This window comes from Pezoporus wallicus, unplaced genomic scaffold, assembly GCF_028554395.1.
Source record: "Pezoporus wallicus isolate ANWC-B61680 ecotype Strahan unplaced genomic scaffold, APGP_CSIRO_Pwel_v1 contig_14621, whole genome shotgun sequence".
Lineage (NCBI taxonomy): Eukaryota > Metazoa > Chordata > Aves > Psittaciformes > Psittacidae > Pezoporus > Pezoporus wallicus.
The window spans coordinates 1-13,784 of record NW_026642914.1 but is presented as its reverse complement, the minus strand read 5'-3'; the positions used below and the strand labels follow the sequence as shown (position 1 = coordinate 13,784).

The following is a 13,784-nucleotide window of genomic DNA, read 5'->3' as shown; positions in this document are numbered from 1 at the left end:
CGGCCGTGGAGGCGCTCAAGGAGGCGGGCGCTGTCGTGCGGCTTTACGTCATGCGCCGTAAAGCGCTCGCCGAGAAGGTCGTGGAGGTGAAGCTCATCAAAGGGCCCAAAGGTAACGGGGGGGGGGGAACATAGGGGCACATAGAGACACATAGGGACCCCATAGAGACACATGGGGACCCATAGAGACCCCATAGAGACACATAGGGACCCATAGAGACACATAGGGACCCGTAGAGACCCCATAGAGACACATAGGGACCCATAGAGACCCCATAGAGACACATAGGGACCCATAGAGACCCCATAGAGACACATAGAGACCCATAGAGACCCCATAGAGACACATGGGGACCCATAGAGACACATAGGGACCCATAGAGACACATGGGGACACATAGAAACCCCATAGAGACACATGGGGACCCATAGAGACCCCATAGAGACACATAGGGACCCATAGAGACACATGGGGACTCATAGAGACCCCATAGAGACACATGGGGACCCATAGAGACCCCATAGAGACACATAGAGACCCATAGAGACCCCATAGAGACACATAGGGACCCATAGAGACACATAGAGACACATAGCCATAGAGAGCCATAGAGACACACAGGGACCCATAGGGACCCACAGAGACCCCATAGGAACCCATAGAGAGCCATAGGAACCCATAGGGAGCCATAGGGAGACGTAGGGACCCATAGAGACGCATAGAGACCCATAGGGACCCATAGAGAGCCATAGAAACCCCATAGAGAGCCATAGGAACCCATAGGGGCACATAAGGACCCCATAGAGACCCCATAGGGATCCATAGGGGCACATAGGGATCCATAGGGACACATAGGGACCATATAGAGACCCCATAGAGACACATAGAGACCCATAGGAAGCCATAGGGACCCATAGAGAGCCATAGGGACACATAGAGACACATAAAGACCCATAGGGACCACATAGGGGCCCATAGAGACCCCATAGAGACACATACGAACTTATAGAGACCCCATAGAGGCACATAGGGACCCATAAAGACACCATTGGGACCCATAGGGAACCATTGAACCCCATTGGGACCCATAGAACCCCATTGGGACCCATAGAACCCCATTGGGACCCATTGAACCCCATTGGGAGCCATTGAACCCCATTGGGACCCATTGGGACCCATAGAACCCCATTGGGACCCATAGAACCCCATTGGGACCCACTGAACCCCATTGGGACCCTTTGGGACCCATTGAACCCCATTGGGACCTACTGAACCCCATTGGGACCCATTAGACCCCATTGGATCCCTCCACCCCCCCCCATGTCCCCATTGGACCCTTCCAACCACCCCCAGACCCCTATAGACCAGCACTGGGGACCCCCATAGGGACCCCCTCTATACGGACCCATAGCAGCCCCCATTGCTGCCCCCCCATGGTCTATGTATTGGACCCCTCTATGGGGCAGCCCATGTTATGCAGGGGGGGATGGATCCCTCTGTGGGGCAGCCCATGTTATGGGGGGGATAATGGATGGATCCCTCTATGGGGCAGCCCATGTTATGCAGGGGGGGATGGATCCCTCTATGGGGCAGCCCATGTTATGGGGGGGATAATGGATGGATCCCTCTATGGGGCAGCCCATGTTATAGAGAAGGGATGGATCTCTCTATGGGGCAGCCATGTTATAGAGAAGAAATGAATCCCTCTATGGGGCAGTCCATGTTATGGAGGGGGGGATGGATCCCTCTATGGGGCAGCCCATGTTATGCGGGGGAGAATGGTTGGATCCCTATGGGGCAGCCCATGTTATGGGGGGGAATGGATGGATCCCTCTATGGGGCAGCCCATGTTATGCAGGGGTGGATGGATCCCTCTATGGGGCAGCCCATGTTATGGGGGGGATAATGGATGGATCCCTCTATGGGGCAGCCCATGTTATAGAGAAGGGATGGATCTCTCTATGGGGCAGCCATGTTATAGAGAAGAAATGAATCCCTCTATGGGGCAGTCCATGTTATGGAGGGGGGGATGGATCCCTCTATGGGGCAGCCCATGTTATGCGGGGGAGAATGGTTGGATCCCTATGGGGCAGCCCATGTTATGGGGGGGAATGGATGGATCCCTCTATGGGGCAGCCACGTTATGGGGGGGGGAGTGGATAGATCTCTCTATGGGGCAGCCCATGTTATGGAGGAGGGGGGGGATGGATGGATCCCTCTATGGGGCAGCCCATGTTATGCAGGGGGGGATGGATCCCTCTATGGGGCAACCCATGTTATGGGGCAAGGGGGGGGGATGTTCCTCTATGGGGTGACCCACGGCGTGTCCCCCCCCATGCAGGGCTGGGGTTCAGCATCGCGGGGGGGGTCGGCAACCAGCACATCCCGGGGGACAACAGCATCTACGTGACCAAAGTGATCGAGGGCGGCGCGGCCCACAAGGACGGGCGGCTCCAGATCGGAGACAAGATCCTGGCCGTGAGCTGGGGGGGTCAATGGGGGGCAATGGGGGGCAATGGGGGGCAGTGGAGGTCAATGGGAGTCAATGGGGGTCAATGGGATTCAATGGGAGTCAGTGGGGGTCAAGGAGAGTCAATGGGGACAATGGGGATCAATGGGGGTCAATGGGAGTCAATGGAGATCAATGGGGGTCAATGGGAGTCAATGGGGACAATGGGAGTCAATTGGAGTCAATGGGATTCAATGGGAGGCAATCGGGGTCAATGGGGGTCAATGAAAGTCAATGGGGGTCAATGGGAGTCAGTGGGGGTCAGTGAGAGTCAATGGGGACAATGGGGATCAATGGGGGACAATGGAGATCAATGGGGGTCAATGGGAGTCAATGGGGACAATGGGAGTCAATTGGAGTCAATGGGATTCAATGGGAGGCAATCGGGGTCAATGGGGGTCAATGAAAGTCAATGGGGGTCAATGGGAGTCAGTGGGGGTCAGTGAGAGTCAATGGGGGTCAATGGGAGTCAATGGGAGTCAGTGGGGGTCAATGGGAGTCAATAGGGGTCAATGGGAGTCAATGGGGGTCAATGGGAGTCAGTGGGGGTCAATGGGAGTCAGTGGGGGTCAGTGAGAGTCAATGGGGATCAATGGGAGTCAATGGGAGTCAGTGGGGGTCAATGGGAGTCAATGGGGTCAATGAGGGTCAATGAGACTCAATGGGAGTCAATGGGGTCAATGAGACTCAATGAGTCTCAATGACCACACTGCCACCTAGTGGCCACCAGCGCGAACAGCACCCTGCTTCCATTGAACTCAACGGCACCCCCTTTCTCCCCCCATCTCCCCCCACCCCCCCATCACCCCCCACCCCCCCATCACCCCCCACCCCCCATCACCCCCCATCGCCCCCCATCACCCCCCCAAGGTGAACAACGTCAGCCTGGAGGACGTGATGCACGAGGACGCCGTGGCGGCGCTCAAGAACACCTTCGACGTCGTCTACCTGCGCGTGGCCAAGCCGGCCGCCGCCTTCCTGGGCGACGCCTTCGCCCCCCCCGACGTCACCGGCTGTGAGCTCATTGGGTGCTAGGGGTGTCAGTTGGGTGCTAGGGGTGCTCCTCGGGGTGCTATGGGTGCTCCTCAGGGTGCTATGGGTGCTCCTCGGGGTGCTATGGGGGTCCGATGGGTGTTCGTTGGGGTGTTATGGGTGTCAGTTGCGTGCTATTGGTGTCAGTTGGGTGCTATGGGTGTCAGTTGGGTGCTATGGGTGCTCCTCGGGGTGCTATGGGTGCTCCTCGGGGTGCTATGGGTGTTCGTTGGGGTGTTATGGGTGTCAGTTGGGTGCTATGGGTGTCAGTTGGGTGCTAGGGGTGTCCGATGGGTGTTCATTGGGGTGTTATGGGTGTCAGTTGGGTGCTAGGGGTGTCCGATGGGTGTTCATTGGGGTGTTATGGGTGTCAGTTGGGTGCTATGGGTGTCTGATGGGTGTTCATTGGGGTGTTATGGGTGTCAGTTGGGTGCTAGGGGTGTCAGTTGGGTGCTAGGGGTGTCCGATGGGTGTTCATTGGGGTGTTATGGGTGTCAGTTGGGTGCTAGGGGGGTCTGATGGGTGCTAGGGGTGCTCCTCGGGGTGCTATGGGGGTGCAATGGGTGTTCATTGGGGTGTTATGGGTGTCAGTTGGGTGCTATGGGTGTCAGTTGGGTGCTGTGAGTGCTCATTGGGGTGCTATGGGTGTCCGATGGGTGTCCGTTGGGGTGTTATGGGTGTCAGTTGGGTGCTATGGGTGTCAGTTGGGTGCTGTGGGTGTCAGTTGGTTGCTATGGGTGCTCGTGGGGGTGTTATGGGCGTCTGATGGGGTGCTATGGGTGCTTGTCGGGGTGTTATGGGTGTCAGTTGGGTGCTATGGGTGCTCGTCGGGGTGCTATGGGTGCTTGTCGGGGTGTTATGGGTGTCAGTTGGGTGCTATGGGTGCTTGTCGGGGTGCTATGGGTGTCAGTTGGGTGCCACCTCCATCACTTCATCCCTATCTCCTTGATGTCCCCCCATTGCCCCATTGCCCCCCATTGCCCCCATTCCCCCCATTGCCCCCATTCACCCCATTGCCCCCCTTACCCCATTGCCCCCATTGCCCCCCCTTCACCCCATTGCCCCCCCTTACCCCCCATTGCCCCATTCCCCCCATTGCCCCCATTCACCCCATTGCCCCGTTCCCCCCATTGCCCCCCTTACCCCCCATTGCCCCCATTCACCCCATTGCCCCCCTTACCCCATTGCCCCCATTGCCTCCCCTTCTCCCCATTGCCCCCATTGCCCCATTCCCCCCATTGCCCCCATTCACCCCATTGCCCCCATTCACCCCATTGCCCCCCTTACCCCCCATTGCCCCCCATGCTGTCCCCCCCACAGCCTACTCCGCTCACCTGGATGCCGAGCTGGGCCCCCAGAGCTACCTGGGCCCCGAGTTCCCCCCGGCCATGACCCCCACGTCCCCACGGCGCTACTCCCCAGGCCCCAAGGACCTGCTGCCCGACGACGACGTCCCCAGGTACTGCCCCATGGTCACCTATGGGGTCCCTATGGTCACCTATGGGGTTCCTATGGTCATCTATGGGGTTCCTATGGTCATCTATGGGGTTCCTATGGTCATCTATGGGGTCGCTATGGTCACCTATGGGGTCTCCATGGTCATCTGTGGGGTTCCTGTGGTCATCTATGGGGTCTCCATGGTCATCTATGGGGTTCCTATGGTCATCTATGGGGTCTCCATGGTCATCTATGGGGTCTCCATGGTCATCCATGGGGTCTCCATGGTCATCTATGGGGTCTCCATGGTCATCTGTGGGGTTCCTATGGTCATCTATGGGGTCTCCATGGTCATCTATGGGGTCACTATGGTCATTTATGGGGTTCCTATGGTCATCTATGGGGTCTCCATGGTCATCTGTGGGGTTCCTGTGGTCATCTATGGGGTTCCTATGGTCATCTATGGGGTCGCTATGGTCACCTATGGGGTCTCCATGGTCATCTGTGGGGTTCCTATGGTCATCTATGGGGTTCCTATGGTCATCTATGGGGTCGCTATGGTCATAGATGGGGTTCCTATGGTCATCTATGGGGTCTCCATGGTCATCTATGGGGTCTCCATGGTCATTTATGGGGTCCTTATGGTCACCTATGGGGTCTCCATGGTCATCTATGGGGTTCCTATGGTCATCTATGGGGTTCCTATGGTCCTCTATGGGGTCTCCATGGTCATTTATGGGGTCTCCATGGTCATCTATGGGGTTCCTATGGTCATCTATGGGGTTCCTATGGTCATCTATGGGGTCGCTATGGTCATCTATGGGGTTCCTATGGTCATCTGTGGGGTTCCTATGGTCATCTGTGGGGTTCCTATGGTCATCTATGGGGTTCCTATGGTCATCTATGGGGTCGCTATGGTCATAGATGGGGTTCCTATGGTCATCTATGGGGTCTCCATGGTCATCTATGGGGTCTCCATGGTCATTTATGGGGTCCTTATGGTCACCTATGGGGTCTCCATGGTCATCTATGGGGTTCCTATGGTCATCTATGGGGTTCCTATGGTCCTCTATGGGGTCTCCATGGTCATTTATGGGGTCTCCATGGTCATCTATGGGGTTCCTATGGTCATCTATGGGGTTCCTATGGTCATCTATGGGGTCGCTATGGTCATCTATGGGGTTCCTATGGTCATCTGTGGGGTTCCTATGGTCATCTGTGGGGTTCCTGTGGTCATCTATGGGGTTCCTATGGTCATCTATGGGGTCGCTATGGTCATAGATGGGGTTCCTATGGTCATCTATGGGGTCTCCATGGTCATCTATGGGGTCTCCATGGTCATTTATGAGGTCCTTATGGTCACCTATGGGGTCTCCATGGTCATCTATGGGGTTCCTATGGTCATCTATGGGGTTCCTATGGTCCTCTATGGGGTCTCCATGGTCATTTATGGGGTCTCCATGGTCATCTATGGGGTTCCTATGGTCATCTATGGGGTTCCTATGGTCATCTAGGGGGTCGCTATGGTCATCTATGGGGTTCCTATGGTCATCTGTGGGGTTCCTATGGTCATCTGTGGGGTTCCTATGGTCATCTATGGGGTTCCTATGGTCATCTATGGGGTCGCTATGGTCATAGATGGGGTTCCTATGGTCATCTATGGGGTCTCCATGGTCATCTATGGGGTCTCCATGGTCATTTATGGGGTCCTTATGGTCACCTATGGGGTCTCCATGGTCATCTATGGGGTTCCTATGGTCATCTATGGGGTTCCTATGGTCCTCTATGGGGTCTCCATGGTCATTTATGGGGTCTCCATGGTCATCTATGGGGTTCCTATGGTCATCTATGGGGTTCCTATGGTCATCTATGGGGTCGCTGTGGTCATCTATGGGGTTCCTATGGTCATCTGTGGGGTTCCTATGGTCATCTGTGGGGTTCCTGTGGTCATCTATGGGGTTCCTATGGTCATCTATGGGGTCGCTATGGTCATAGATGGGGTTCCTATGGTCATCTATGGGGTCTCCATGGTCATCTATGGGGTCTCCATGGTCATTTATGAGGTCCTTATGGTCACCTATGGGGTCTCCATGGTCATCTATGGGGTTCCTATGGTCATTTATGGGGTTCCTATGGTCACCTATGGGGTCGCTATGGTCATCTATGGGGTTCCTATGGTCATCTATGGGGTCTCCATGGTCATCTGTGGGGTTCCTGTGGTCATCTATGGGGTTCCTATGGTCATCTATGGGGTCTCCATGGTCATTTATGGGGTCCTTATGGTCACCTATGGGGTCTCCATGGTCATCTATGGGGTCCCTATGGTCATCTATGGGGGTCCCTATGGTCCCCTATGGGGTCCCCATCACCCCTGGGATGCCCCCATTGTCCCCTATGGGGTCCCCATCATCATTGGGCTGCCCCATATGGCTCTCCCCCTCCTCCCTGGGGTTCCCCCATTGTCCCCTATGGGGGGCTCCCCATCCCCAGTGGGGTGCCCCCCAACGCTCGCCCCACATCCATAGGGAGCCGCGGCGCATCCTGATCCATCGGGGCTCCACGGGGCTGGGCTTCAACATCGTGGGGGGCGAGGACGGCGAAGGGATCTTCATCTCCTTCATCCTGGCGGGGGGCCCCGCGGACCTCAGTGGGGAGCTGCGCAAGGGCGACCAGATCCTCTCCGTGAGTCACCCATCGGCACCCATCGGCACCCATTGGCACCCATTGAGAGCCATTGAGTCCCATTGAGAGCCATTGACATCCATTGACATCATTGACTCCCATTGATACCCATTGGCACCCATTGGCACCCGTTGGCACCCATTGACACCCATTGACTGACATTGACATCCATTGACACCCATTGACACCCCTTGACACCCCTTGACACCCATTGACACCCATTGACCCCCAATGATACCCATTGACACCCATTGAGTCCCATTGATAGCCATTGACACCCATTGACACCCATTGACCTCAGTGGGGAGCTGCGCAAAGGCGACCAGATCCTCTCCGTGAGTCACCCATCGGCACCCATCGGCACCCATCGGCACCCATCGGCACCCATCGGCACCCATTGGCACCCATCGGCACCCATTGATAGCCATTGAGTCCCATTGAGAGCCATTGAGTCCCATTGACACCCATTGGCACCCATTGACTGACATTGACACCCATTGACTCCCATTGACACCCATTGGTATCCCTTGACGCCCATTGACACCCATTGATATCCATTGAGTCCCATTGATAGCCACTGACATCCATTGACATCATTGACTCCCATTGATACCCATTGACACCCATTGGTATCCATTGACACCTATTGACACTCATTGATATCCATTGAGTCCCATTGATAGCCATTGACACCCATTGACATCATTGACTCCCATTGATACCCATTGGCACCCATTGGCACCCGTTGGCACCCATTGACACCCATTGACTGACATTGACATCCATTGACTCCCATTGACACCCATTGACACCCATTGGTATCCATTGACACCTATTGACACTCATTGATATCCATTGAGTCCCATTGATAGCCATTGACATCCATTGACATCATTGACTCCCATTGATACCCATTGGCACCCATTGGCACCCGTTGGCACCCATTGACACCCATTGACTGACATTGACATCCACTGACATCCATTGACATCCATTGACACCCATTGACACCCATTGACAACCATTGACACCCATTGATGCCCATTGACACCCATTGACACCCATTGAGTCCCATTGATAGCCATTGACACCCATTGACACCCATTGGCACCCATTGACACCCATTGACCTCAGTGGGGAGCTGCGCAAGAGCAACCAGATCCTCTCCGTGAGTCACCCATCGGGGGCCCCCGTGACACCCATTGGCACCCATCGGCACCCATTGGCACCCATTGATAGCCATTGAATCCCATTGATAGCCTCTGAGTCCCATTGAGAGCCATTGACACCCATTGGCACCCATTGGCACCCATTGATGGCCATTGAATCCCATTGAGAGCCATTGACATCCATTGGCACCCATTGACACCAGTTGACTCCCATTGGCACCCATTGATATCCATTGGCACCCATTGACACCCATTGATAGCCATTGGCACCCATTGGCACCCATTGACACCCATTGACACCCATTGATAGCCATTGGCACCCATTGATACCCATTGGCACCCATTGGCACCCATCGGCACCTATTGACACCCATTGACCCCCATTGTCCCCAACACCCCCCCCCAACACCCATTGGTTGCCACCATTGCCCCCTCAATGGTGATTGGCCGCTGGGTGGTGGGCGGGGTCCATGGCACCCAATGGGATGTGTCCCCGCCCCCAAAGGTGTCCCCACCCTCCACAGGGATTGGTCCCCATCCTCGGCCCCCTTTCTCCTCCTCAGCCCCATAGGGACGGGTCCCCCCCCAAGCTGTCCCCATCCATGGGTCCTCGTCCCCCACAGCACCCTTAAGGTGAGGTGTCCCCATCCCTGCCCCATTGCTGCCCCATTGCTGCCCCATTCCTGCCCCATTGCTGCCCCATTGCTGCCCCATTCCTGCCCCATTGCTGCCCCATTGCTGCCCCATTGCTGCCCCATTCCTGCCCCATTGCTGCCCCATCCCTGCCCCATTGCTGCCCCATTCCTGCCCCATTGCTGCCCCATTGCTGCCCCATCCCTGCCCCATTGCTGCCCCATTCCTGCCCCATCCCTGCCCCATCGCTGCCCCATTGCTGCCCCATCCCTGCCCCATTGCTGCCCCATTCCTGCCCCATCCCTGCCCCATCGCTGCCCCATTGCTGCCCCATCCCTGCCCCATTGCTGCCCCATTCCTGCCCCATCCCTGCCCCATCGCTGCCCCATTGCTGCCCCATTCCTGCCCCATCCCTGCCCCATCGCTGCCCCATTGCTGCCCCATTCCTGCCCCATCCCTGCCCCATTGCTGCCCCATTGCTGCCCCATTGCTGCCCCATTGCTGCCCCATCCCTGCCCCATCTTCCCCCTCCCTGCTGCCCCATTCCTGCCCCATCGCTGCCCCATTGCTGCCCCATTCCTGCCCCATTCCTGCCCCATTGCTGCCCCATTCCTGCCCCATCCCTGCCCCATCGCTGCCCCATTGCTGCCCCATTCCTGCCCCATCGCTGCCCCATTGCTGCCCCCTCCCTGTGCCCCATTGCTGCCCCCTCCCTGTGCCCCATTGCTGCCCCATCCCTGTGCCCCATTGCTGCCCCATTGCTGCCCCATCCCTGCCCCATTGCTGCCCCATCGCTGCCCCATTGCTGCCCCATCCCTGCCCCATTGCTGCCCCATTCCTGCCCCATTCCTGCCCCATTGCTGCCCCATTGCTGCCCCATCCCTGCCCCATCCCTGCCCCATTGCTGCCCCATTGCTGCCCCATTCCTGCCCCATTGCTGCCCCATCCCATACACCCCATATCTCATACCCCATGCCTCATACCCCATACACCCCATACACCCCATACACCCCATATATCCCATACCCCACACCCCATATCCCATACCCCGCATACCCCACACACCATACCCCATACACCCCCCACCCCACACCCCATACCCCACACCCCACACCCCATACACCCCATATCCCATACCCCTTACACCCCATACCCCATGCACCCCATACACCCCATACATCCCATACCCCATACACCCCATGCACCCCACATCCCCCACCCCCCACCCCATACACCCCCCACCCCACATCCCGGTCCCATTGCAGGTGAACGGGGTGGATCTCCGCAGCGCCACCCACGAGCAGGCGGCCGTGGCGCTGAAGAACGCGGGGCAGAGCGTGACCATCATCGCCCAGTACAAACCCGAGGGTGAGGGGGGCGCTATGGGGCTGCCCCACACATCCCCGCCTATGGGGCTGCCCCACATAGCCCTGCCGTGGGGCTGCTCCACACATCCCTGTTATAGGGCTGCACCACACATCCCCGCCTGTGGGGCTGCACCACACATCCCCGCCTATGGGGCTGCCCCACATAGCCCTGCCGTGGGGCTGCTCCACACATCCCCGTTATAGGGCTGCACCACACATCCCCGCCTGTGGGGCTGCACCACACATCCCCGCCTATGGGGCTGCCCCACATAGCCCTGCCGTGGGGCTGCTCCACACATCCCCGTTATAGGGCTGCACCACACATCCCCGCCTGTGGGGCTGCACCACACATCCCCGCCTATGGGGCTGCCCCACACATCCCTGCTATGGGACATCCCCTAACTGTGCCCTACACATCCCTGCTATGGGTCCACCCCACACATCCCTCTATGGGTCCGCCCCACACATCCCGCTATGGGTCCGCCCCACACATCCCGCTATGGGTCCGCCCCACACATCCCGCTATGGGTCCGCCCCACACATCCCCTCTATGGGTCTGCCCCACACATCCCGCTATGGGTCCGCCCCACACATCCCGCTACATGGGTCCGCCCCACACATCCCGCTATGGGTCCACCCCACACATCCCCTCTATGGGTCCGCCCACACATCCCCTCTATGGGTCCGCCCCACACATCCCCTCTATGGGTCTGCCCCACACATCCCGCTATGGGTCCGCCCCACACATCCCGCTATGGGTCCGCCCCACACATCCCTCTATGGGTCCGCCCCACACATCCCCTCTATGGGTCTGCCCCACACATCCCGCTATGGGTCCACCCCACACATCCCTCTATGGGTCCGCCCCACACATCCCGCTATGGGTCCGCCCCACACATCCCCTCTATGGGTCCGCCCCACACATCCCCTCTATGGGTCCGCCCCACACATCCCCTCTATGGGTCCGCCCCACACATCCCGCTATGGGTCCACCCCACACATCCCGCTATGGGTCCACCCCACACATCCCCTCTATGGGTCCGCCCCACACATCCCCTCTATGGGTCCGCCCCACACATCCCCTCTATGGGTCCGCCCCACACATCCCGCTATGGGTCCGCCCCACACATCCCGCTATGGGTCCGCCCCACACATCCCTCTAAGGGTCCGCCCCACACATCCCCTCTATGGGTCCGCCCACACATCCCGCTATGGGTCCACACATCCCTCTATGGGTCCGCCCCACACATCCCGCTATGGGTCCGCCCCACACATCCCCTCTATGGGTCCGCCCCACACATCCCCTCTATGGGTCCGCCCCACACATCCCCTCTATGGGTCCGCCCCACACATCCCGCTATGGGTCCGCCCCACACATCCCGCTATGGGTCCGCCCCACACATCCCCTCTATGGGTCCGCCCCACACATCCCGCTATGGGTCCGCCCCACACATCCCGCTATGGGTCCGCCCCACACATCCCGCTATGGGTCCGCCCCACACATCCCTCTATGGGTCCGCCCCACACATCCCCTCTATGGGTCTGCCCCACACATCCCGCTATGGGTCCGCCCCACACATCCCGCTATGGGTCCGCCCCACACATCCCCCCCACACATCTATGGGTCCGCCCCACACATCCCGCTATGGGTCCGCCCCACACATCCCCCTATGGGTCCGCCCCACACATCCCCACTATGGGTCCGCCCCAACACATCCCCGCTATGGGTCCGCCCCACACATCCCCTCTATGGGTCCGCCCCACACATCCCGCTATGGGTCCGCCCCACACATCCCCTCTATGGGTCCGCCCCACACATCCCTCTATGGGTCCGCCCCACACATCCCCTCTATGGGTCCGCCCCACACATCCCTCTATGGGTCCGCCCCACACATCCCCTCTATGGGTCTGCCCCACACATCCCGCTATGGGTCCGCCCCACACATCCCGCTATGGGTCCGCCCCACACATCCCGCTATGGGTCCGCCCCACACATCCCGCTATGGGTCCGCCCCACACATCCCGCTATGGGTCCGCCCCACACATCCCGCTATGGGTCCGCCCCACACATCCCCTCTATGGGTCCGCCCCACACATCCCCTTGGGTGCCCCACACATCCCCTGCTATGGGTCCGCCCCACAGAGTACGGTCTATGGGGATCCACGACCTGCGGGACTACAGCCGGGTCTATGGGGAGCACATCCCTCGGGTCCGGCACATCCCTCCCTGGGGGGGATACTAGGGGAGACCGGGTATGGGATGGGGATAGGGGTTGCTAGGGGAGACCGGGTATTATGGGATGGGGATAGGGGTTGCTAGGGGAGACCGGGTATTATGGGATGGGGATAGGGGTTGCTAGGGGAGACCGGGTATTATGGGATGGGGATAGGGGTTGCTAGGGGAGACCGGGTATTATGGGATGGGGATAGGGGTTGCTAGGGGAGACCGGGTATTATGGGATGGGGATAGGGGTTGCTAGGGGAGACCGGGTATTATGGGATGGGGATGAGGGTTGCTAGGGGAGACCGGGTATTATGGGATGGGGATAGGGGTTGCTAGGGGAGACCGGGTATTATGGGATGGGGATAGGGGTTGCTAGGGGAGACCGGGTATTATGGGATGGGGATAGGGGTTGCTAGGGGAGACCGGGTATTATGGGATGGGGATAGGGGTTGCTAGGGGAGACCGGGTATTATGGGATGGGGATAGGGGTTGCTAGGGGAGACCGGGTATTATGGGATGGGGATAGGGGTTGCTAGGGGAGACCGGGTATTATGGGATGGGGATAGGGGTTGCTAGGGGAGACCGGGTATTATGGGATGGGGATAGGGGTTGCTAGGGGAGACCGGGTATTATGGGATGGGGATAGGGGTTGCTAGGGGAGACCGGGTATTATGGGATGGGGATAGGGGTTGCTAGGGGAGACCGGGTATTATGGGATGGGGATAGGGGTT

At 58.4% G+C, this 13,784-nt stretch overlaps 1 protein-coding gene across 1 annotated transcript; it reads left to right on the top strand.

Annotated features, from left to right (window-relative positions):
- Window positions 1-6: 6 nt before the first annotated feature.
- Window positions 7-10,830, top strand: LOC130611949 (disks large homolog 4-like; the record flags this gene model as incomplete). Its single annotated transcript, XM_057433210.1, has 6 exons — window positions 7-111; window positions 2,342-2,478; window positions 3,380-3,524; window positions 4,862-5,000; window positions 7,504-7,660; window positions 10,728-10,830. Coding segments are annotated over exons 1-6 (742 nt in total), but the record flags the coding sequence as incomplete, so codon positions are not given.
- Window positions 10,831-13,784: the final 2,954 nt, after the last annotated feature.